Consider the following 22,649-nt stretch of genomic DNA (forward strand, 5'->3'; position numbering starts at 1 on the left):
TGGCTGACAAACAGTATTGTGTTTGGCTGTGGAATAGCATTGTGTTTGACACGGACACATTTCGGAAGCACTCAATGTCAAGTATGAGCGCGGGTCTGCGACCACCTGACGAAAAGTAAACTCCACTGTATGCAGGTTTGTAATTTACAGTAGTTGTTTGCCTTGGTCTTAAGTCGATTTTGTTTGATGTATTTACAACGGAATTGAACTTGCATCCGCACATTGTTGTAAGCGTTGTTGCATTTTCCCCATAATGACCGAGACGTGTTAGGTAGCCCGAGCCCGATGCTTCTCTGGGTGGCGTGTTAGCTAGTTAGCGTACAAAAGGTTCAAAGTAAATACGGTCATGATTCCATCGTATTTAACCTATTATTTAAGGTTATTTGCCTAACGTAGCTAAGATTGTTAAAATATGTTGTGTTTTCTAAAGTGATATGGGAGGGGTGGGAGTGTCTGATGTCCCAAAAAGAACGGCCCTTGGGCAACCTTAATTTGACCTACATTCTGCTGGGAAACAACGTGGTTGCCTCTCCATTTCGTGTTGTCAGTATATATCGTGATGTCAAAACAAATAAGATGCTGAATGCATGAAATTCAGGAAGGGTATTGTCTGTGTGTGTTCAGGCATTGTCCTGTATTTGTGTGTGCTTTTCAAATTCATACCACAAATCGAGACTAAGAATAGCCAATAATTATTTTCTCACTGTTATTTCAGAAAAAAACATCTTGACTATAGGTTTTGCAGGAGCAGTTATTGATTTCATTAGTTGGTGAGTTGTTGACAAGAAAAGTGCTCAGTGCTCAACTGATGGTTTTCATATTTATGTTCACTCAGATGTCTTGAAAAAGCAGCTCATGTGGACGAGCGTATGCCTACGGAGGGCCACCTGTCTCCTGCGGGTGGCAGGTGGCTGCTCATCCAAACATGCCCCTCAACGATGCTTATCGACGTTTCCGTTAAACCGACAGCCTCCATGGAGCTTCCATTCGCGGGCTTTCGCTGCTCCACAGTATTACGCCACCAAGCGGACATCAGTTTTACTGAATCTGTGCCGCAACTTCAAGAAGGACACCAAGTCCATTGTGGACTTCCCCCTAAGTCCCGTCACGGTGACGGACATCAAACATTACCTCCGCTCCAAAGACATACCCTTTCACGACGGGCATAGCTGTCTGCATGCACCTAGTATTTTCTGCGAACAGCCACCAGGTGGCGCTGGTGTGCCTGGCAGAGACAGCTTCTTCCTGTTCATTGACAAGACTACAGGCCAGTTTCTGTGTATGGAGACGGGGGTGGAGGGGAGCTGGGAGGACCTCCAGGACTGTTTGGAGGTGATGCAGAAGGAAGGCCAGACGTTCATGCACCCCAACGTGCTGCTGGGGTACCCCGCTAGCCTGGAGGAGCAGGAGGAGAAGGAGATGGAGCTGAAAGGAGGTGCAGAGGATCTGGTCGAGCGCTGTGCCGTTGTCCGACCTCCCCGACGAGGACGCGCAGGTGATCAAGACCATGTTCAGCATCGGAAAGCTCACCAACGCCACCCTGAAGAAGTTCGGCGTCCGGTTCTTCAAGCCTACTAAGAGCCTGGTGTTCCCCTGGTTCGGCGGGCGTGACTCAAGCCTGCGAGGTGTGAAACTGCTCTCAGCCGCGAGTACTGACGCCGGGCAGGTGGTCTACACCGAAGCCACCATACCGCGCCCCTCCAGCTACCACAACCTGTTCGGGCTCCCCCTGGTGGGGCGCAAGGACTCGGAGGTGGTGCTGACGGGGCGCGAGGTGGACAGCATGGCCGTCAGCCAGGCCACGGGCCTCCCCTCGGTGGCGCTGCCGCGCGGCGTCTCCTGCCTCCCCCCGGCGCTGCTGCCCTACCTGGAGCAGTTCCGCCGCGTCACCCTGTGGCTGGGCGGCGACATGCGCTCGTGGGAGGCCTCCAAGATCTTCTCGCGCAAGCTGGGCCTGAAGCGCTGCTCGCTGGTGCGGCCCGGCGACTACCAGCCCAGCCCGGCCGAGGCGCTGGCACAGGGCCGGAACCTGACCCGGATCGTCAAGTCGTCCATCCCGGCCGCGCACAAGTCCATCGTCTCCTTCAAGCAGCTGAGGGATGACGTGTTCGGCGAGCTGGCCAACACCGAGCAGGTCGCAGGGGTCAAGTGGACGCGCTTCCCAGACCTCACCAAGATCCTGAAGGGCCATCGTAAGGGAGAGCTCACCGTCTTCACAGGTAAGTGCACTGAACTGCCCACCTGCAGAACATGGAGTACCCTGTCATAGAGGCTACACCATTCTGCATCATGGGTTGCATTTGTTTATTTTGTTGTAATATGTTTAAAATATTTCTTATTTCTGTTATGTAATGGTTCAGTAATTTACATCAGGGCGTTTTTAGTACATACATGCTATATTTGTCATTAACGAATGGAACTGCTGCTATTTTGTTGAATGAGCAACTAATTGAGGCACAGAAGAGCAGAAGCAGCCACTAATCAAATACATTTTTTTTAATATGCACTGGAAGGAGGGAAAGGTTTTGAGATCATGTCATGCATTTGTGTGCGTCTGTGTGTGTCAGGTCCTACGGGCAGTGGTAAGACCACCTTCATCAGCGAGTACGCTCTGGATCTGTCCATGAACGGCGTGAACACCCTGTGGGGCAGCTTCGAGATCAACAACGTGCGCCTGGCCAAGATCATGCTGACGCAGTTCTCCCTGCAGAGGCTGGAGGACAACCTGGAGCAGTACGACACCTGGGCCGACCGCTTCGAGGAGCTGCCGCTCTACTTCATGACCTTCCACGGACAGCAGAACATCAAGTAAGTGGGCTTCACAGCGGGAGGGTGCAGGTGGATGTGGCTGCTAATGTACATATGTTCAACATCAGACAGTTAGATACACATATTTCTTCAAAACGGTTCTGATGATAAATAGGTGGGAAGTGTAACCAGAGAGGATTGAGGTGGTGCGAGAGCCACAAACGTATGACCACTTCACTGTATGACACTGACTGACTGTCAGTTGTCAATCAGTTGATTTGAGAGAAAATTGATTTAAATTCAGTTCATGCAGCTAACTGCCTGTACTTCACACTAAATCAGCTGTTGTCTCTTTTTATTTCCTGAGCATAGTATATTATATATTATTATTATTTTATATTATTATCATATCACATATAACTGCCTATGTCATTGTCTCCATCCACTGTTGTGTCTTCTTATTTCCCGGGCAGACATTTTGTAAAAAATGCTTAAAGTATATTATAACTATTATTATTATATATAATTATTATTATATATTATTATCTATGTAAATGTCTCCATCTGCTGTTGTGGTTTCCTAGGACGGTGCTGGAGACCATGCAGCATGCTGTGTACCTGTATGACATCAGTCATGTGATCATCGACAACCTGCAGTTCATGATGGGTCAGGAGAACCTGTCTGTGGACAAGTAAGCCCTCCCACACTCACAACACAGGACTCAGACAAGCAGAACCCTAACCCCATAACCCTAACCCTCCCACACTCACAACACAGACAAGCAGAACACGAGGTCAGAGGTCACCATTCAAGCTGGAGGCACACAACAAGTCCACGACAAAGTAGATCTGTTTAGGGGTATTTAGTTTAGGGGTGTTCACTAGTGCACCCCCAAAGTAGATCTGTTTAGGGGTGTTTAGTTGTGCGTCTCCATTCAGAAAACAGGATACAGAAAAGCATAATAACTTCACGTGGTATTCATCATGCAGTACGACTTAAAGGTGTAGTCCTTGATTGAACTCAGTTAAATTCTCCTTGCATTCCTCTACCTGTCCATCCAGTGAGTGCACTCGGAAAATCCCTGGTGTTCCTGCACAGTCCTGGCTCTGTAAGTGGAAAACAAACAGGATAAGTCAGTTGGAATGATCCATGCACTAAGCCAGCCAATCGGCAACGTTGCTTCATGAGCATGGAAGGGAGGGGTGTAACCTGATTGGCTGCTGAGCTCAGATATCGCAAGGACTGCCAGGATTGAGGACCCCCACCTTTAAATGTATGTCTGTTATGTGGTGCCTTTAAACAGGTTTGCAGTGCAGGACCACATCATTGGAGCCTTCCGGAAGTTTGCCACTCACAGCAGCTGTCATGTGACCCTCATCATCCACCCCAGGAAGGAGGAGGACGACAAAGAGCTGCAGACCGCCTCCATCTTTGGCACCGCCAAGGTCAGTAAAGGTCACTTTACTCACAGTAATACGTGTAAGGCCATTCTATTGTCCTGTCTCTTTTTGCGTTCCTTGAGAATGTTTTAACGTCAGCCTAGTGTTTGTGTTATAATGCCAGTATGTAACACTAACATGATGATGATTGCAAAACAGTACAGTTTTTTTTGTGTAATAGTGACTGTATAACTAAGTTTGTCCCTTGTCTGCTGCCATCCCCAGGCCAGTCAGGAGGCCGATAACGTGCTCATCCTGCAGGAGAAGAAGCTGGTGACCTGCCCCGGCCGCCGCTCCCTCCAGGTGGCCAAGAACCGCTTCGACGGAGACGTGGGCATCTTCCCCCTGGAGTTCAACAAGACCTCGCTGACCTTCAGCTCTCCACTCAAGGGCAAGCAGAAGCTCCGCAAGGTCAAGCCGGAGAAGATGGGCACCGCCGAGGAAGGAGGAGGAGCAGGAGCAGGAGGAGCAGTGGAGGAGGAGGTGGTGCTGGGGGGGAGGAAGGAGAAGAAGGAAAAGGTGGAGAAGCCGGCCAAAGCCTCCAAAACAGCCAAAGCTGTCAAGGGGGCGGCATCAGGGAGGAACAGCCCAAAGGGAGAGGGGGAGAACCTGTAGCCAAAGAAAGACAAGAAAGAAAGAAAGACAAGAACGAGTAAAGAAAAAGTAAAGAAAAGAAGGAAGGAAAATGAACGGGACAACAGAATGGTGAATTGTGAGATGGAACAGTAGAATGGTAAATTTTGAGACGGAACAGTAGAATGTGTTCCATATGGAGAATGGAATCCACCAAGCCATAGCAACCTGAGAAAGGCCCTTTGAAAAGGATTCCCATTCTTACATGTGTCTGGGTTTGAGTCACTCAGAGAGGAACTGAAGAAAATACCTTTACTGAAGCAAAGTATCACTGAATCTAAGAAGCTGCTGTTTTTTACCCATGTGGGGTAAATAGATCTTTCTGGGATGGATTCTTCTGATTGAAGACGTAAGAAAGACGGTGTTAATGTATGACCCTGGATGTGATGATGATGATGATGATGAAGAAGAAGAAGCACTTATAAGCTGTCCTATGGATCACAAAGACTATTTTTATACCGTCCTCATGTTGCCTTTTGGCACGGACCCTTAACCAAGGCCTGCAAAATGTTATGTTTTTTGATGATGAAGTTAAAATAAAGAGGGAAAACGGTTAAAATCCACCTTAAAGGACACCTAGCCTTAGTGTCACAGTCAAGGGCTTTGTGAAGGAGGTGGATCATGAAAAGGTTGTGCAGCTACTGTCACAGGTGTCCTGACACACTGTGTGTCTGCACTGCAGGCTTCATGAGTGTTTAGAGTGCAGGAGCACAGCCATACTGGAGATGATGGCTGTGGAGTTAACGCACTTCAAATAGTTAACTGTGTCCGTTACCGTCTAAATAAACTCTTATCACTGGGACATCCTTTCCCTGGAATGTGTGACTGTTGTTTACATAGTATGTAGTATATAAATAGAGAAGTCATCTTAACCCTCCATTGGCAGGAAGGAAATATATTGAGACAGCTCCCCAAATGAAAGGCCTGCCCACTTGAGTCTTTGTGGCTGCTTCAGGAACATTTCAATATTTTGACCACTAGAGGGCACTGTGGCCTATGAAAAATAGGACTAGCGAGGAGAGTGCTCAGACTGTTCTGCTGTGTACTCTAAAAATATAAAGTATTTAATAAGAAACACAACATTTTGGCGAGGGGCAGGTTCGGGTGTTCACTTGCTCCAGTGCCAGTGTTTGGGATGTGTGTGTTCTCTCTCCGCTCTCTCCACAGTGAAAAACTGACCCAATGATGTGAAGAAGATGCAGCAACTCAACCGGTTCCCACAGTGCCGTCTACACCCGTCATGAACCGTCTGGTGCAGTAGACCACCATAGGCACCAAACACACCAAACAGGTGTGGATTCTGATTGGCTGTTAATGTGCACACCTGTCATGAAGTAATAATAAAACCCCCATGGAAACGTAAACACAGAGGCCTCCTTACCAAAACAATAGAGGTGTTAACCCGAGAGAGAGGGGGGAGACGGACAGGTGAGACAAACAGGTTCTTCCTCCAAACCTCCTGTGAGACGAGAAGGAAGGGATTCATGTTCCATCCATGGAAACTCAGTGAAGAACGCACAGAGGTCATAAAAGTGATTATTTTATAAACTATAATATAAATATATATATATATAAAGCTTATAAATAACATGCTATGCTGTGAGCCCGGGGTGGCAAACTGACTGTATAAATAAGGCTTGACAGATTGAGTTTCTGATTTTTTTTTTAGAAGAAATGTTTGAAAGAACAAAGAGAAGAGAAACTGCTTGATTTTCCTAATCTTACTGCCTGTTGGCTAACCTCCCTTTTGAAATGCGAACAACGATGATAACCAATCTTGGAAACTGTGGACCCCCTTTGTAAGGTATAGGCAACTGGTGTTTCAAATATTCTCAAGAGCATATTTTGAACTATTTCCAGGTGGCAGCTGATGCAGTACTCCACACAAGATCCCCATCAGGTCTGCTCTAGACTCTTTTGATGCTGTTATCTAGGAAATGCTACTCCACTGTTTGATCTCAGTGAGGTTCTTCCAGCGCTGTGTTACCAAGACAACAGCCATTGCGTGGTTCAGATTGTGGATCTTTCCAGGTTAAAATCTCACCCATTTCCATGACATTTAAATACACAGAGAGAGGAACAACCAGACGGACTGGTTGGTGCATGCTGTTGGCAGACTCAGTTCCACTCCACTGTTCTCACCTAGTTTCCTCCACAAGGTTCTAAAGCGGAATGCTGCTCCACACACCTCACTTCCTGTGACATCATTAACATTATTTATTTGTTTTGTTTTCCCCGGGAGGTTTTTAAATTCATCAAATTGTTTGCGTGCCTTTAAGCAGGAAGGGGAGGAAATGAAATTGTTCATTAGTGCATTTTTCAAAAAAAATTTTTTTTAAATAAAACATTTACACATGAATTGACTCATTTAACATAAGCATATCTAAATAACGTACGATCAAACAAGATGAAAGAGTTCTCTAGCACCTTTGAAAGGTGCTAATGACTGAGTATCCACTTGTGTCTGTTGTCCACTTTGTGAATGCATTCAAGCATGCCTAACACACACACACACACACTGTCATTGGTTCACCAGCTGTGTTGAGGACTTGTCTTTCACACACACTGCCACCCTTAACAATCTGCTGAATGCACCAAACAAGAGATACTCGAGGGCACTGGAGAACATTCTCCTTTCTCGTTTCTATGATGTGACAACAGAAACTTCATGAAAACCCACTTCCTATTTGTATCCAACACATTTCTTGCATTCAGGGCAACTCTATGTCCACACACACACACACACACACACACAACTCTCTTCATATGAAAGCCCAGCAGGCCAGGAGTGACAGTCAGCTACACACACACACACACACACACACACACACATACACACACACAGCTCTTCATATGAAAGCCCACACACACACACACACAACTTTCTTCATATGAAAGCCCAGCAGGCCAGGAGTGCCAGTCAGCTACACACACACACACACACACACAACTCTCTTCATATGATAGCCCAGCAGGCCAGGAGTGACAATGAGCTACACACACACACACACACACACACACACACACACACACACACACACACACAACTCTCTTCATATGAAAGCCCAGCAGGCCAGGAGTGACAGTGAGCTACTTAAACACACACACACACACACATACACACCCACACGCACACACACACACACACACACATACAACTCTCTTCATATGAAAGCCCATGTATATTGCATGCATAACCACTCCTAGTATGGCCATGCTGGGTTGAGCAAGCCCTCTCCTGATGTGTTGACTAACGGTGGTCTCTGGATGGTGTCTTGATATTAAGTGTGAGCGAGCTAGAGAAAAACAGCAAGCTTTCATCACTCGACTTACTGCACAGCAACACATTCCAGCCTTGTTTTACAGCATGCTTTTTAATCTTAAAGGCCCCTTATTTAAACTGATTTCACCACTGAGTCATTACCCTCCAGTGGTCATATTTTCCGAAGCTGATACCACCGTCTTATCAACCTCTGAGGGAACCACTAGAACACAGTGACCTCTGTCTTTGGTGGCAGGGGAGACTAGAACGACTAGAACGCAGTGACCTGTCTTTCGTGGCAGGGAGGAACCGTGTAGGATGGATTAAGATGATAAGTGTGTGTGTAAACTGGCATTCTGGGAAGCACAAACTGGACTCCGACCTGCAGCCTCTAGCACAGAGATGAGTGTGCTGACAAGGAGGCTATAATGGAGGTCTCTGTTACATTAGCATAGCGTGTTTTCTCTCACAACTCCAGCGATCACATAATGTATAGAAATGGGGTCACACCAGTGCTCAGACTTTCTCTCATAGAGAGAAAAAGATAGAAGAGTGAAGATTCCTAATCTAGCTGCTTGCCTTGCAGAATGTAGAGTAGCACAGGAGAGGATGAATGCAGGATCAGGGTCAAGGCAGTGCAGAGCAGGTCCAGGACATTTCAGAGTGAGCTGTTATCATGTTGCAGGTCTGTGGTTTGGCACACACACACACGCACGTACGCGCGCACGCACGCACGCACGCACGCACACACACACACACACACACACACACACACACACACACACACACTGACACACACAGAAGGCCTCTGAGCTTGTTTAATGTTCTGGCTTTTGCTGGATGATTCCCTCACTGTTGCTTATGGTCGGGGAATAAGTGGCCATATTGGATCTGATTCTGGGAATAAGTGGCCATATTGGATCTGATTCTGGGAATAAGTGGCCATATTGGATCTGATTCTGGGAATAAGTGGCCATTGTAGATCTGACTCTGGAAAAGATCCTGTCCAGCGTGTGCTACTCTCTGGTGCTCCAGCTCCATCTGTAGATCAGCAAATGTTCCTGAAGTTCCTTGTGGTTCTGTGGTTCTGGTTCTACGGAGCCTCTAAAGCCCCTTTCTGTGCTGGCTCTGATTGCATATCTGCCAATCTCTGCCCAGACAGAAGGCCTTTTGGATCTCTGCCCTTAAAGGTCTCTGGGTTTGCTGTGTCTTGTGATCTGGGTCCATGTGTAGGCCTCTGGGTCTTTCTGTAGGTCTCTGGGTCCATCTGTATCTGTAGGTATCTGGGTCTATCTGTAGGCCTCTGAGTCCATCTGTAGGCCTCTGGGTCCATCTGTATCTGTAGGTCTCTGGGTCCATCTGTATCTTTAGGGCTCAGGGTCTATGTATAGGTCTCTGGGTTTATGTGTAAATCTCTGGGTTTCTGTATAGGTCTCTGGGTCCATCTGTAGGTCTCTGGGTCTATGTATAGGTCTCTGGGTCCATCTGTAGGCCTCTGGGCCCATCTGTAGGTCTCTGGGTCTATGTGTAGGTCTCTGGGTTTATCTGTAGGTCTCAGGGTCAATGTGTAGGTCTCAGGGTCAATGTGTAGGTCTCTGTGTTTATGTGTAGGTCTCTGGGTTTATGTGTAGGTCTCTGTGTTTATGTGTAGGTCTCTGGGTTTATGTGTAGGTCTCTGTGTTTATGTGTAGGTCTCTGGGTCCATCTATAGGTCTCTGGGTCTATGTATAGGTCTCTGGGTCCATCTGTAGGTCTCTGGGTCCATCTGTAGGCCTCTGGGCCCATCTGTAGGTCTCTGGGTCTATGTGTAGGTCTCTGGGTTTATCTGTAGGTCTCAGGGTCAATGTGTAGGTCTCTGGGTTTATCTGTAGGTCTCTGGGTTTATCTGTAGGTCTCTGTGTTTATGTGTAGGTCTCTGTGTTTATGTGTAGGTCTCTGGGTTTATCTGTAGGTCTCTGGGTTTATGTGTAGGTCGGCTGTTCCTGCGGCATCCCGGAAGTCTTGTTTGGTTCTGGCTCAGTTTTGATGCTTCCTTCAGAGTTGCTCGTGGTCTGTTGAAGAATGGATGGTTGTCGAGGTGCACGTATTCGAAAGGACCCGTAGAAGGGTTCAGGTGCAGGACGCAAAAACAGTATGGCAACACTTGTAATCACTGATTTTAATGCACCCAAAGTTTTTTTTTTAAATATAACATTAAAATCAGTGTGAACACATCCCTCCTCTTTAACAGACATGATCTGGCACAGATACAGAAGGCCTGTCAGCCATTGGTCGAGAGCCTCTGAAGTCTTTCTGATCCGGCTCTGATTGGATGTTTCCTTTACTACTGCTTGTAGTCTGTGAATGACAGTTGGCCTTTCTGAGTCCTTGATATATATAGTCCATTATACTTTCTGATATTTTCAAATTTTGTGTGCGCACCAGAACCACCGCATCTATTCCAGATGTGGGCCAGAACCACCATATCCGGTTCAGATTTGGACCAGAACCGCATCGGAGTCGGGCATTCGCTGAGTGAGCACCAGGGGTTTCCCTCTCGGACACCACTACTCTTCTTCACATGCACGCTCTTCTTCACGTGCGCATGACACGTTTGACCCACATTACCCTCCCCCTACTTACATTACATTACACACACACGCATTCACACACTTACACACACACACACATACACACACTTACACACACACACACACACACTTACACACACACACACACACACTTACACACACACACACACACACTTACACACACATGCATACACACACTTACACACACACACACACACACTTACACACACACACACACACACACACACACACACACACACACACACACACACACACTTACACACACATGCATACACACACTTACACACACACACACACACACACACACACACACACACACACACACACACACACACACACACACACACACACACACACACACACCTCCCCCATTCCCTGGCCCCTCTCAGAAGAGCATGTCTTTAATGTCTTTCACCATCTCCTCTGCAAAGATGCCCACAAGCCTCTCTTCTCCTGCCATTTACAATGACAAGAAGGATCACTTACTGACATTTCAGCTCTACACATACGTCTAGACTAGGTCACAAAGCCCTGTCTACATGCCTCTTTTTAACGATCGCCCTCAGGTCAGTTCTATAGAGTCTAGATATAAAGTAAGCTCTAACTTTTAGGTCTATCGAATCTTTACTACATGCCTCTTTTTAATGATAGCTCTCAGGTCAGTTCTAAATTTATAAAATATCTAAATATAAAATAAGCCCTAACTTTTAGGTCTATGGAGTCTTTACCCTCCTCTGAGAGCAGTCATTGCTGTCAGACCCGGACCCTGTGCATGGACCGAATGAGCCTCTCTTTGTTTTTTCTGATTGCACAACACTCTACTCCCAACAGCTAGTGTAACTTCAACACTTTATTGTTGATCTTGTGGTGAGAACTGTTTCTTTTTTTAAGCAGCCCTCTGACAACACCCGCTGTGAGTACACTCAGTGGAGAGAGTGTGTGTGTGTGTGTGTGTGTGTGTGTATGTGCGTGAGTGTGTGTGCATGTGTGTGTGTGTGTGTGTGTGTGTGTGTGTGTGTGTGTGTGTGTGTGTGTGTGTGTGTGTGTGTGTGTGTGTGTGTGTGTGCAAGTGTGTGTATTTGTTTGTGCATGTGTGTGTGCATATTTGTTTGTGTGTATGTGTGTGTGTGTGTGTGTGTGTGTGTGTGTGTGTGTGTGTGTGTGTGTGTGTGTGTGTGTGTGTGTGTGTCACATCACAGGCATACTTTACATGACCCTCACAGCAGACTTCAGATGACCGCTGTCCACTTAAACACATGGGAGTGTGTGTCAGAGAAGAGGAAAAGCTTGTGTTACAGGTTTCCAGAGCATGAACAGGCACACAGTGTATCGCATGTAGTCCTCCAATGCTCACACACAAATGAGGACAAATGATTTTACAACTCCTCTATAAGAGTGGATGAGTCAGCAGAGAGTGAGAGAGAGATAGAGAGAGAGAGAATGAAACAGAGAGAGAGAGAGAGAGAGAGACAGAGACACAGAGAGAGAGAGAGAGAGAGAGAGAGAGAGAGAGAGAGAGAGAGAGGGAGAATGAAACAGAGAGAGAGAGAGAAAGAGAGAGAGAATGAAACAGAGAGAAAACCAGAGCTAGAGAGACAGAGACACAGACAATGAGACAGAGAGAGAGACAGAGATAGAGAGAATGAAACAGAGAGAAAGAGAGAGAGACAGAGAGAATGAGACAGACAGAGAGAGAGAGAGAAATACTCTCTATTTGGTTCCCGCTAGACAGCTTCCTCAGTGAGGTGATCAGGAGGGTTTCAGGAAGTGAGGGATGAAGTGAAGTGGCCGGTGAAGAATGCGGCTGGTGGGCTCTGAATGGGAGACGGAGAGAGAGAGAAGCGGGCCGAGTGCTTGGCCAGTCCAGTCCGGCCCGGCCCGTCAGACAGAGGCTTTGAGGCCATCTTAAACTCTGCTGGAGTGGGGCCTTCAAAAGCACCAGTGCTGCACAATGGACACTGCAATTAGCATCGTGTGTGTGTGTGTGTGTGTGTGTGTGTGTGTGTGTGTGTGTGTGTGTGTGTGTGTGTGTGTGTGTGTGTGTGTGTGTGTGTGTGTGTATGGGTGTGGGTATGGGTGTCTGATTGACTGATAGACATGCTGGTATGTGAGTAAATATATTGTGTGTGTGTGTGTGTGTTCATCTGTGTGTGTGTGTGTCAATGTATGTTATTCTGTAATTGTGTGTGTGTGTGTTATTCTGTAATTTTGTGTGTGTGTTATTCTGTAATTGTGTGTGTGTATTATTGTGTGTCTGTGGGTTTTTCCCCGTTTGTTTTTGTGGGTTGTTCAAGTTCCCTGAGTCCTGTGGGGGTTTTTCCTAGATTTTGCATGTGTTTATGTGGGTTGTTCATGTGCTTGTGTGTGTGTGTGGGGTGTGTGTGTGTGTGTGTGTGTGTGTGTGTGTGTGTGTGTGTGTGCGCGCCTTTGTGAAAGAGGAAGCTATGCTCAGCCATGCATTTTAGCCCTATTCAGACTGGCGTGGACTTAGCCCTTCATTAAGGAGATTGCAGAGGGGAACCTTGTCTGGAAGTCTCTCCTATGACTCATATATGGCACAGCAAATCCAGGAAAGGAACAAAACAACCACCCACAAGAACTCTTCACTTACAAGAACTATTCACCTACAAGAACTTTTCACTAACAAGAACTCTTCACCTACAAGAAACTCTTCACTAACGAGAACTCTTCACTAACAAGAACTCTTCACTTACAAGAAATCTTCACTAACAACTCCTCGTATTAACACAACTAGCTGCGATATGGATCAAAACAGTGGCTTTCAAAGCAATGCGTGCAATTCACCGATAGATAAACAGACACACGTAAAACATGTCTAAAGCCTACTGTTCCCGTTAAAATGTTTGCTATTTATCTATGGTCCATGAAATTGTGATTGAACCGGTATTTGAGTCATTTTGACCTGCTCATGTAAATTAACAACCAAACAAAGATCACATGGCTGCGTCAGATGACAAACTTTCCGGTTTGCTAGGGTACTGCTACAGGAGGGATTTCCTGGCTCTGGGGCTGTCTGAAAGGTTTCTCATGGCAAAGTCCTCCGAAGTTACCACAAAGAAGGAAAGAAATAAGACTCTGCTAAGCAGCTTGACCAACATGATGATATGCACTTATTTTAAAAGCATTTTCTACCAAGACATGTTGTTTGAATAATTCATGGCTTAAATGTGATTGAACATGGCCAACGTGGATTGTTCAGGTGTTATATAATGTTCTGGAAGTAATGTGAATATTTCTTCACTGTGACGTGACTGGATGTAGGTCTCTCAAACTTTATACTGGGCTTTTTGAATCTTTTAAAATGGTGGCTCAATTGTGACACCTTCCACAAATGCATCATTTCAGAGAAGAGGCAAAAGAAGTGTGAAGATTGCCGAGAGTTTTTATGTGATCCAACACTTCTGACACAATTCTCTATAGCAACAGCAAAAACAACAACTACAAAAATGTAGAGTATTTCAGGAATGAGGTGTCCTCTTAATATGCAAATTACTGTACACATAGTTCCAAGTTCACCCGCTAACAGTAAAAGGGGACAATTATTGCACATCACAGCACTCTAATGGTTTGCTGCACTCTAGTAGTTAACAATCATCAGATCAAAGATCACAATTGATATAATTTATTAACACATGCTGTAACACACACACACACACACACACGCACACACACACACACACACACACACACACACACACCTTTATAGTTTCATTAAACCCTGAGTGTGACAGACACATTAAGACACAGGAATACTGGTATTATAGTGCTTCAAGTAAACAATTCCCAAGTATGCTTCTATTCAGAATATTTCTCATATAGAAACAGCTTTATCCATTACTTAAGAACATTCTCGGGCTCGCTGTCTGATCCCTACAGATTTAGGGTAGGATATTTCATATAACAGAGGAGGGTGTTTCAGGGGATGTGGTTGTTGTACGCTGTAGCCGCGCCATGTGGGCGGATCGTGTCCATGCTGAAGCCACTGCCGACGGACATGGGGATGGGGGCTGGGTCATGTGAGTGGAGGCGAGAGCGCACACAGACAGTTCCGCCGTCCGAGGCGGAGTGAGTTGAGTGTGTGTGTATTTGTGCTTGTGCTTGTGCCTGTGTAAAACAAGGGGAAGCTTTCTTTCAAACGTCTGTACAACGCGCATCTCGGGAGTTTGTGCACAATGCTTTGAAATCGGCTCGTTCGTTTGGGAAAAGTACAGAGAAACATGTAGCCTAACTTATGGAATATTTGCGAGGACTCGGGCGAGGCTGAGGGATCGTATACTGACGTCTCAAAGTCGGAAATACTCTACATCCTGCAGATTGTTGAAGGGAATTCTGATCCTACTACGGTAAGTTGGTGATCTAGGCTACATTCGCACGGTTTTGTGAATAACGTAGTTGTTAGTTCATATTAGCAGGGACTACATCTAGAGACAGCACAACGTGATTTGGCCATGTTAGTCGCATTTTTAACATGTCACACCGATGTGTCACTCACGCTCTTCCAGGGTCAGGGGATATTAACCTAAGGCCATTTCCAGGGCAAAGAAACTGAACCTACACTGTACACAAGAGACCTCTTTGTGTAAGTTTGCTATCAGCCCAGGACAGGGCTTCGTCCTATGCAAAACTTGTTCAGTACGAATCACTGTAAGGAACTCTGCTTGTACTAATTTAACGACATCAGAGCAATCAACCAAATTGGGTGCTTTCACTTTGACTTGATTTAGTATTTTGGTGTGCAACTTCAACTGCAACATCTGTCTTCATTTTCTAACCATTTAATCATATGAAATTACCAGGCACGTCATTAGTTTAGATTAGTTCGTTTAGTCTGTAAAGTTCTGAAACATGCTCTAAGAATCCTTGTGTGGGAATGTTCTTAGAATCCTTGTGTGGGAATGTTCTAAGAATCCTTATGTGGAATGCGCTCTAATATATAGACCAACTCTCCGATATCCTTGCTGCAGACACTGTCCTTTTGACTTTAGTTCCTACAGTTAACTTCATGACTGTGGGCCTCATAACCTACCAGTCCAGTAAGTTCTGAATGAACTCTGAAAGATTGTGTGTGTGTGTGTGTGTGTGTGTGTGTGTGTATTTATCATTGTGTTGTTGGTCCCTCAGTACATTAATCACATGCGCTAGGTGCCCCCCTCCCCTGAGCCTTGGCGGAGATATTTCGGGGTTGTGCAGCAGGGCGCGGAGTGCAGCCTCCACACTGAAAATAATTCTCCGCGCTCCCTATTCCCGCCCTCATTCCCTACATCCCCTGTGTCAGATCTGGGGCCGCGGATGCCTGCGAGCCAACGCGCAGAGGAGGAAACCAGGAACAGAGAACAGACAGAACAGTGTTTTGCTAGTCACTGACACCGAGCTGTACTTGACCACTCAGCTGATGTACGCTCTAGTCAGGTGTTTGGGAGACAGAAACACTCCCCTTGACAACCGTAAGGAACTCTCTAATTCACTCACATGCACAGACTCACACATGCGTGCTTGTCATATGTCGTGAAACACAGACAGACAGACAGACAGACAGACAGACAGACAGACAGACAGACAGACAGACAGACAGACAGACAGACAGACACACACACACACACACACACGCCTGCATTCTCACTCTCACAGTTTGTGCTGTCGTTTCTTGTTCACCAAACACACACACACACCTTTTCCTGACTCGGTCCTTCCATGTTCATCAGAATAATAATTTCTTGCTGTTGTGGCTCTTTTAGATGCACATCAGAGTCTAGTGTGTGTGTGTGTGTGTGTGTGTGTGTGTGCCTTAAATGAGCCTGAGCACAGCAGAAAGTGCCCTGGCCCCTGAGAGACTATCTGCATAGGATCACAGGCTGCATGCTCTGAATGTCTCATCTCAAACGCTCGCTCGGAAGAAAGCATTCTTCAGCTCCGAGACCTCGAGGAAAAATCGCTCCCAGAACTGGCTGCCAACTGTGGCTTTTTGATGTAGTGCTCCATTTCAGCAGACGCAGTATCAATCATGCTGAGCTTTTATGGTGTTTAGAAAGGGGAAATATGTGTGTGGGTTTGTGTGTGTGTGTGTGTGTGTGTGTGTGTGCGCATCTCAGTTGGCATTTGAGTATGCGTCTGTGGGTGTGTCTGTCTGTCTGTCTATGTGTGTTTTGTATGTCATGTTTCTCATTAGTTTCTTTGTGATGTTTGGTTACTGTGTGTGTGTGTGTGTGTGTGTGTGTGTGTGTGTGTGTGTGTGTGTGTGTGTGTGTGTGTGCGGTCTGAATACATCACCACCGTTGGGACAAGATTGCTGAGTGCAGATGTTTTTTCTCAGCCCAGATCCACATGTAGTTTTTTTGTGTTCATTGTACACTTGGTGACACTGGAGGTGGAGGGAGATGAAGTTGTGTGTGTGTGTGTGTGTGTGTGTGTGTGTGGTTGGGGGGGGGGGGGGGGGGGGTTGTATGCCCAGAGGAAGAGAAACTGTAACCGTAAGAGAAGTAAGTCCTTCCTGCTTGGGAGAGGTTAGAAGGACAGCCTTTCTGCCAGGACAGACTTAAGAAAAACGCAAAAAAGGTGAAAAGAGTCTTTCAGCCCAGACTAGGTGGGACGCACTAGAGACAGAAGGACACTGAACTCTGCCTGTTTTATTTCTGTTACCTGTTCATTTTTTGTCAGCCCCTCTGAGGGAAATATTCCTCTATTTATACTTCTTTTTCTCCGTCCTGGAAGCTCAGGGCGTTTATGCTGGAGTCTGCCTTCCTCAGAGTTTGTTGTTGTTCAGTAATTAGTGGCTAGCCTAAGCTAAGCTACCCCCACTCTCTCTCTCTCGCACACACATACATATACACATACAGGACTCGGTTAAATTGTTTGGAACGACAACAAGTTTGGTGGGAGACCTTGTGTTCCCTCTTTATCAAATAGAGGAAATGGAGAATCAGCACATATTCTGGAACACTCTCTCTGTTTATTCAAGGGATAAATCAAAGACAATCGTAGGTAAAAAAATAAATAAAATAAAAGACAAAGTGCTTCCCTTTTGTCTTGTTTGCTTATAGACCTCTTTATTCAGTTCCTTTCTGGAAGTTACAACTAAGTTTATTATGTCTGTCTGGTTCCGTCTCCCAGCCACTGTTTTCCTTTCACTGTTTACTCTAGAACCAAACCGAAGCAGACTATCACTCAGAACCACTCCTCCCCTCATTGCCACGGCAACATCATAGAAGCTAGCCATAGTTTGAAACCTCCGTTAAAGTGGAGGATCATTGGGCCGTGGCCTCTGATTTTCCTTCCCTTGGCCAGGTGTCTGTCATTCAGTGTCCGCTAGGAGGAATCATCAGGACTGCTGTGTTAGTAGGAATACTGCCACTACTCATAACCTCCCTGTCTTCTGTGGAAACACCAGAGGATAACAGTACTTACAGACATCACTGAACGTTTATTTATTTTAACAGAGAGCTAAGATGGACGTCACCTCCTTGACCGATGTGAGGCCTTTTGTTCAGAGAGTGTTATTGTTTCCCGGTAGGTGTTTGCGTTAGCGTTCCAGTCCGTGACTCTTGAGTGCCTCCTGGGTCGCTCTGTAGGCATGTAGATTGACACAAGAGGGAGGGCTGGATGGGAAATGTGTGGGTGCAACCCGCCAAGAAAAGGGTTAGCTCAGCAGATTAGCAAGATATTATAATTCATCCCTAAACAGAGGCAGCATTAATTACCACCCCGACCCCGACCCCTCCTCAGTTTTGCCAAATCCTGATTAGTCCATCTGTTCAACATCTGAATGACCATGGCTGGAGTATTACTGTGATTAGGGATGACGTGTTATGCAGCTGCGTTATGTTTACGTTGAGCCAGAGTACGTTTAAAGTCTAAATGACATGCAGAACAGGAGGAGTACAGATGATGTTTTTATCAGTAGTTCTGAATTCATGGCCCTAGCATTGATAAGATGGTGCTGTGCAAATCCTCAGCCACAGCCCAGAACAGCACGTTCCTATAGCTCTGCTGGGGTGAGCCAAGTGCCAACGACACCAAGGTCATGGGTTCAACTCCCAGTAAGTGTGTCCAGAGTACTTATATGTTATTTAATGCTATGTTATGTTAGGTTGCTGTGCGGGTGTTTTGTCTTAAGAATTTCAGTGCCCAGTCTGACTCTGTGTTGTTCTGTGCATCTGACAATAAAAGACTTGAAACTTGAAACTTGAAAAAAGTGCACATGCTAATAGTTAGCACAGATGGTAATTGCCTTTAGGCTACAGCAGGGCACGGCGTTCTACCTCCACACTGCACAGTGCAGACTTGAACTTCACGGTACTCAGTGTGTAAGCTGTAAGAAAATGTAAGGATGTAAGTGGTGAGTAAATATGTGTAAGGTATGGATCTCAGGAAATACTAAATTAGTTGATTAGTCTTTACCAGTCTCATGTGTTTATCATAGATATCCAAGAAGTAGCTGACTTTGGAGCACGTCTGGGCCAGCTCTGGGCCGGCTCTGGGCTAGATCTGGTATGGAATGTGCTCTGTGAGCTGAAACAGGAAGGCAAAGCGCTAGCAAGGACAAGGCCGTGGGCTAAATTCCTTTGGAGTACACATACTGATGAAATGAAACCTGCCCTTGTATTGTCAGTGGCTTTGGATGAAGAACAGTGTGCTAAATAAATAAGTAAGACTTAATCCATAGCAAGGCGTGTATCACTCAGTAATGAGAGCGGGAACTAACTGAAGCAGTTAGCCCATATAACATGATCGCTTGTTGGCATTCCAAAAATATTTCTGGCAGTTTTTGTTCAACATTTTGGGCTCTTGTTTTAAACAATAACACTGCTTTGCTGCTCATCTCCGAGCCAGTCAAAACTGAGATTTCCCCCTGTAGCTGAATGGGGATTGTTTCTCTAACTGTCTGTCTGTCTGTCTGTCTGTCTGTCTGTCTGTCTGTCTGTCTGTCTGTCTGTCTGTCTGTCTGTCTCTAGCTGTCTGTCCTCTGTGTGCTCAGAATAACGGCAGTGCTCCAAAACTCCTGTGTCTCTGCTGAATGGGGTTTGTGATGATGAGGGGTCTGTCTGTCCTGTCTGTCTGTCTGCCGGGGGCCCAGAGGAAGTGGTTGAGGTCTGGCTCCACTGATCTCTAACCTACACACTGAAGACAAAGCCTGGCTTGCTGATGGCCTGCTGTGGTTTGTCTCACATGGCCCCCTCATTCTGTTTCCGTGGGTACGAGGACTGTGTGGGACCACTGAACCCAGTGGGCAAATACCATCCAGTGCCCGTAGTTCACCCTCTTTCGCATGTTTCTCTGTAAACACGCCTTTGCTGGAAGCAGAAAGTGGTGTGTGTGTGCGTGTGGGAGTGGGAGTGTGTTTACCTTTACGCTCCAACTGCTGTTTGATTACCTAATTTCCTGCCCAGCTCCTCCTAAGTAAGTGTGTGTGTGTGTGTGTCAGCACGTGTGTGTTCCAAAGGGTCCCTTGAGTGGGTTGTGTGTGTGTGTGTGTGTGTGGTGTGTGTGTGTGTGTGTGTGTGTGTGTGTGTGTGTGTGTGTGTGTGTGTGTGTGTGTGTGTGTGTGTGTGTGTGTGTGTGTGTGTGTGTGTGTGTGTGTGTGTGTGTGTGTGTGTGTGTCACAAGTCTTTTATTGTCAGATGCACAGAATGACACAGGGTCAGACTGGGCACTGAAATTCTTAGGACAAGGCACCGCACAACAACCTACCATAACATAACATAACATGACATAACATGACATACACTCTGTACAAGTACTCTGAACACTGTGTGTGTGTGTGTGTGTATGTGTGTCATGTGTTAAAGCCTGAAGGGGCTGGATGGTCTCCCAGGCCCACCCAGTGTGCTGTATTTAAGAAGCTTACTGTCACACTGAGTCTACTTACAAATCCCAGTGGCAAAATGATGCAGAGTCATTGCAAGGTGTTTCATCACAGTAGCTGAATGACCAGGACAGACCACTGACTCCGAGGTGTTTCAGCACAGGACAGATCACTGACTCAAGGTGTTTCATCACAGTAGCTGAATGACCAGGACAGACCACTGACTCCGAGTGTTTCAGCACAGGGCAGACCACTGACTCAAGGTGTTTCATCACAGTAGCTGAATGACGAGGGCAGACCAGGACAGACCACTGACTCAAGGTGTTTCATCACAGTAGCTGAATAACCAGGACAGACCACTGACTCAAGGTGTTTCATCACAGTAGCTGAATAACCAGGACAGACCACTGACTCAAGGTGTTTCATCACAGTGGCTGAATAACCAGGACAGACCACTGACTCCGAGGACATGCAGTCTTTTAGATTTGAACTCATTATGCCATTGATCTGACATTGTTCACCTTAGACATTCAGACGCCAATAACACTTCACCTTACCCACCTTACTGGTTTTCCGCTAGTTTGGCTTAAGGCCGACTCTTGGCGCTTATGAATGTGGCGTGGCGTGGCGTGGCGTGGCGTGCCGTGCCGTGCCGTGCCGTGCCGTGGTGTGCCTCGACTCATTGGCCAAGCATGACTCAGATTTGCATTTATTTACATCAGGGTCTACTCGCTTGAGGGTGTGTCATTAAGTAAGAGTTTAAGACCGCCAAGGTGTCCCGATATATAAAAAAAAGGTCTATAGTTTGAGACAGGTCTATAGTTGTTTAACACAGAAGCATCCAGAGTGCTAGAGAGAAGTAGACGTATAAAGACAAAGAGATGGCAGATGAGGACCCTGTGTCCTATTTCCCACGCATATTCATACCATTTTTTCCCCCCGTCTCTCAGCACGGACTTCAACTGTCACACCCAGTGAGTAAACCAATTTAGAGCAATTACCCCATGGTTTACGGCTGTGGGCTTCCTCAGCTGGGGGAGGTGGTCTGTCTGTGCTTATCTCTGACTCCGACTCATAACCATCAAGGCCTTTCAAAGGCCACGGTTTGGAATTCCTGGTGAGATGGAGAGCTGTATAGGATTACCCATAATTCCTTGCTTTAGTTTGGCGCTGCCTGTGTCTGTGTTTGACAGTGGTGTACGGTAACGTTACGTATTATTGTGTTTTAAAAGCTCAGTTCATTTAGGTCAGCAGTTAATAGGCATCGAGTGCCACGTGCGCCACCGCTGAGCGAGGTCAGAAGTGTGTCTTCGGCTACTTACTGTTGACATCACGACGCACAAGAGGACATACCCACAGCCACGCTCAGACACAGTTTTAGTTTTCCATAAAACCATCCTGCATGAGTGCATTAAAATGTTTTTAAAGCTGGATGTTCTGCCATGTTGAAGATGCAGGCCTTTGATGTTCTGCCATGTTGAAGATGCAGGCCTTTGATGTTCTGCCATGTTGAAGATGCAGGCCTTTGATGTTCTGCCATGTTGAAGATGCAGGCCTTTTGCTGTAGGGGGCCATCACTGCCATCTGAAACTGTTGGCCACCATTGGAGTCTCTCCTGCTTTGCAGTGCAGTCAAACTCTCCTCTAACTAGTACTTAACTCGCACTTACAGTAGTTACATTCCTGCACTTTTAATTCCTCATGTAAAGTACTATTTATTGTTACACTAGGTCTCTATTGCTCGAAGCTTGCTTTCTCCTTTGTACGCCGCTTTGGATAAAAGCGTCTGCTAAATGACTAAATGTAAATGTGATGTAATGTAAAACGTTTAGTCTAGGAAACTGGGAATGAGGATAAGACACTCACTGCTCACACTAATACATCTTCCTTTAAATATCAAAAATGTGTTGGATGGTGAATTGCAGGCTACTCTTGATACGTAGACGTGCATACGGGACTCATGTTTGAGTATTTAAGATGGAAGATGACACCAGTCTTTGTGTGGGAGTGTGGGTGGTTGCGTTTGTGTTCATGTGGGTGTGTGTAGGTGGTTGTGTTTGTGTTCATGTGGGTGGGTGTGTGTGTGTAGGTGGTTGTATTTGTGTTCATGTGGGTGTGTGTGTGTGTGTGTGTGTTTAAACAGATGTGTGTGCATA

The 22,649-nt window shown here is 46.2% G+C and overlaps 2 protein-coding genes across 6 annotated transcripts in view; both read left to right on the forward strand.

Annotated features, from left to right (window-relative positions):
• The first annotated feature begins 9 nt into the window (after positions 1–9).
• On the forward strand, positions 10–5,623 carry twnk (twinkle mtDNA helicase). The gene is given in 7 exon segments (XM_012820524.3): positions 10–135; positions 836–1,428; positions 1,430–2,219; positions 2,568–2,808; positions 3,333–3,440; positions 4,053–4,194; positions 4,414–5,623. Coding segments are annotated over 6 exon segments (2,244 nt in total). The 5' UTR covers positions 10–135; positions 836–855; the 3' UTR covers positions 4,804–5,623.
• A 9,011-nt stretch (positions 5,624–14,634) lies between these two features.
• Positions 14,635–22,649, forward strand: part of lzts2b (leucine zipper, putative tumor suppressor 2b) — a 35,443-nt gene continuing 27,428 nt past the window's right edge. For 2 of the 5 annotated variants that reach the window (XM_031560832.1, XM_031560837.1), the window contains exon 1: positions 14,635–15,038. The gene's annotated coding sequence lies outside the window, so the exon portion shown is untranslated. Of the gene's footprint in view, positions 15,039–16,085; positions 16,140–22,649 lie in introns of those variants that run through there. The other 3 variants (XM_031560833.1, XM_031560834.2, XM_031560836.2) reach the window with 3 other exon arrangements.

This window comes from Clupea harengus, chromosome 23 (assembly GCF_900700415.2).
Source record: "Clupea harengus chromosome 23, Ch_v2.0.2, whole genome shotgun sequence".
Lineage (NCBI taxonomy): Eukaryota > Metazoa > Chordata > Actinopteri > Clupeiformes > Clupeidae > Clupea > Clupea harengus.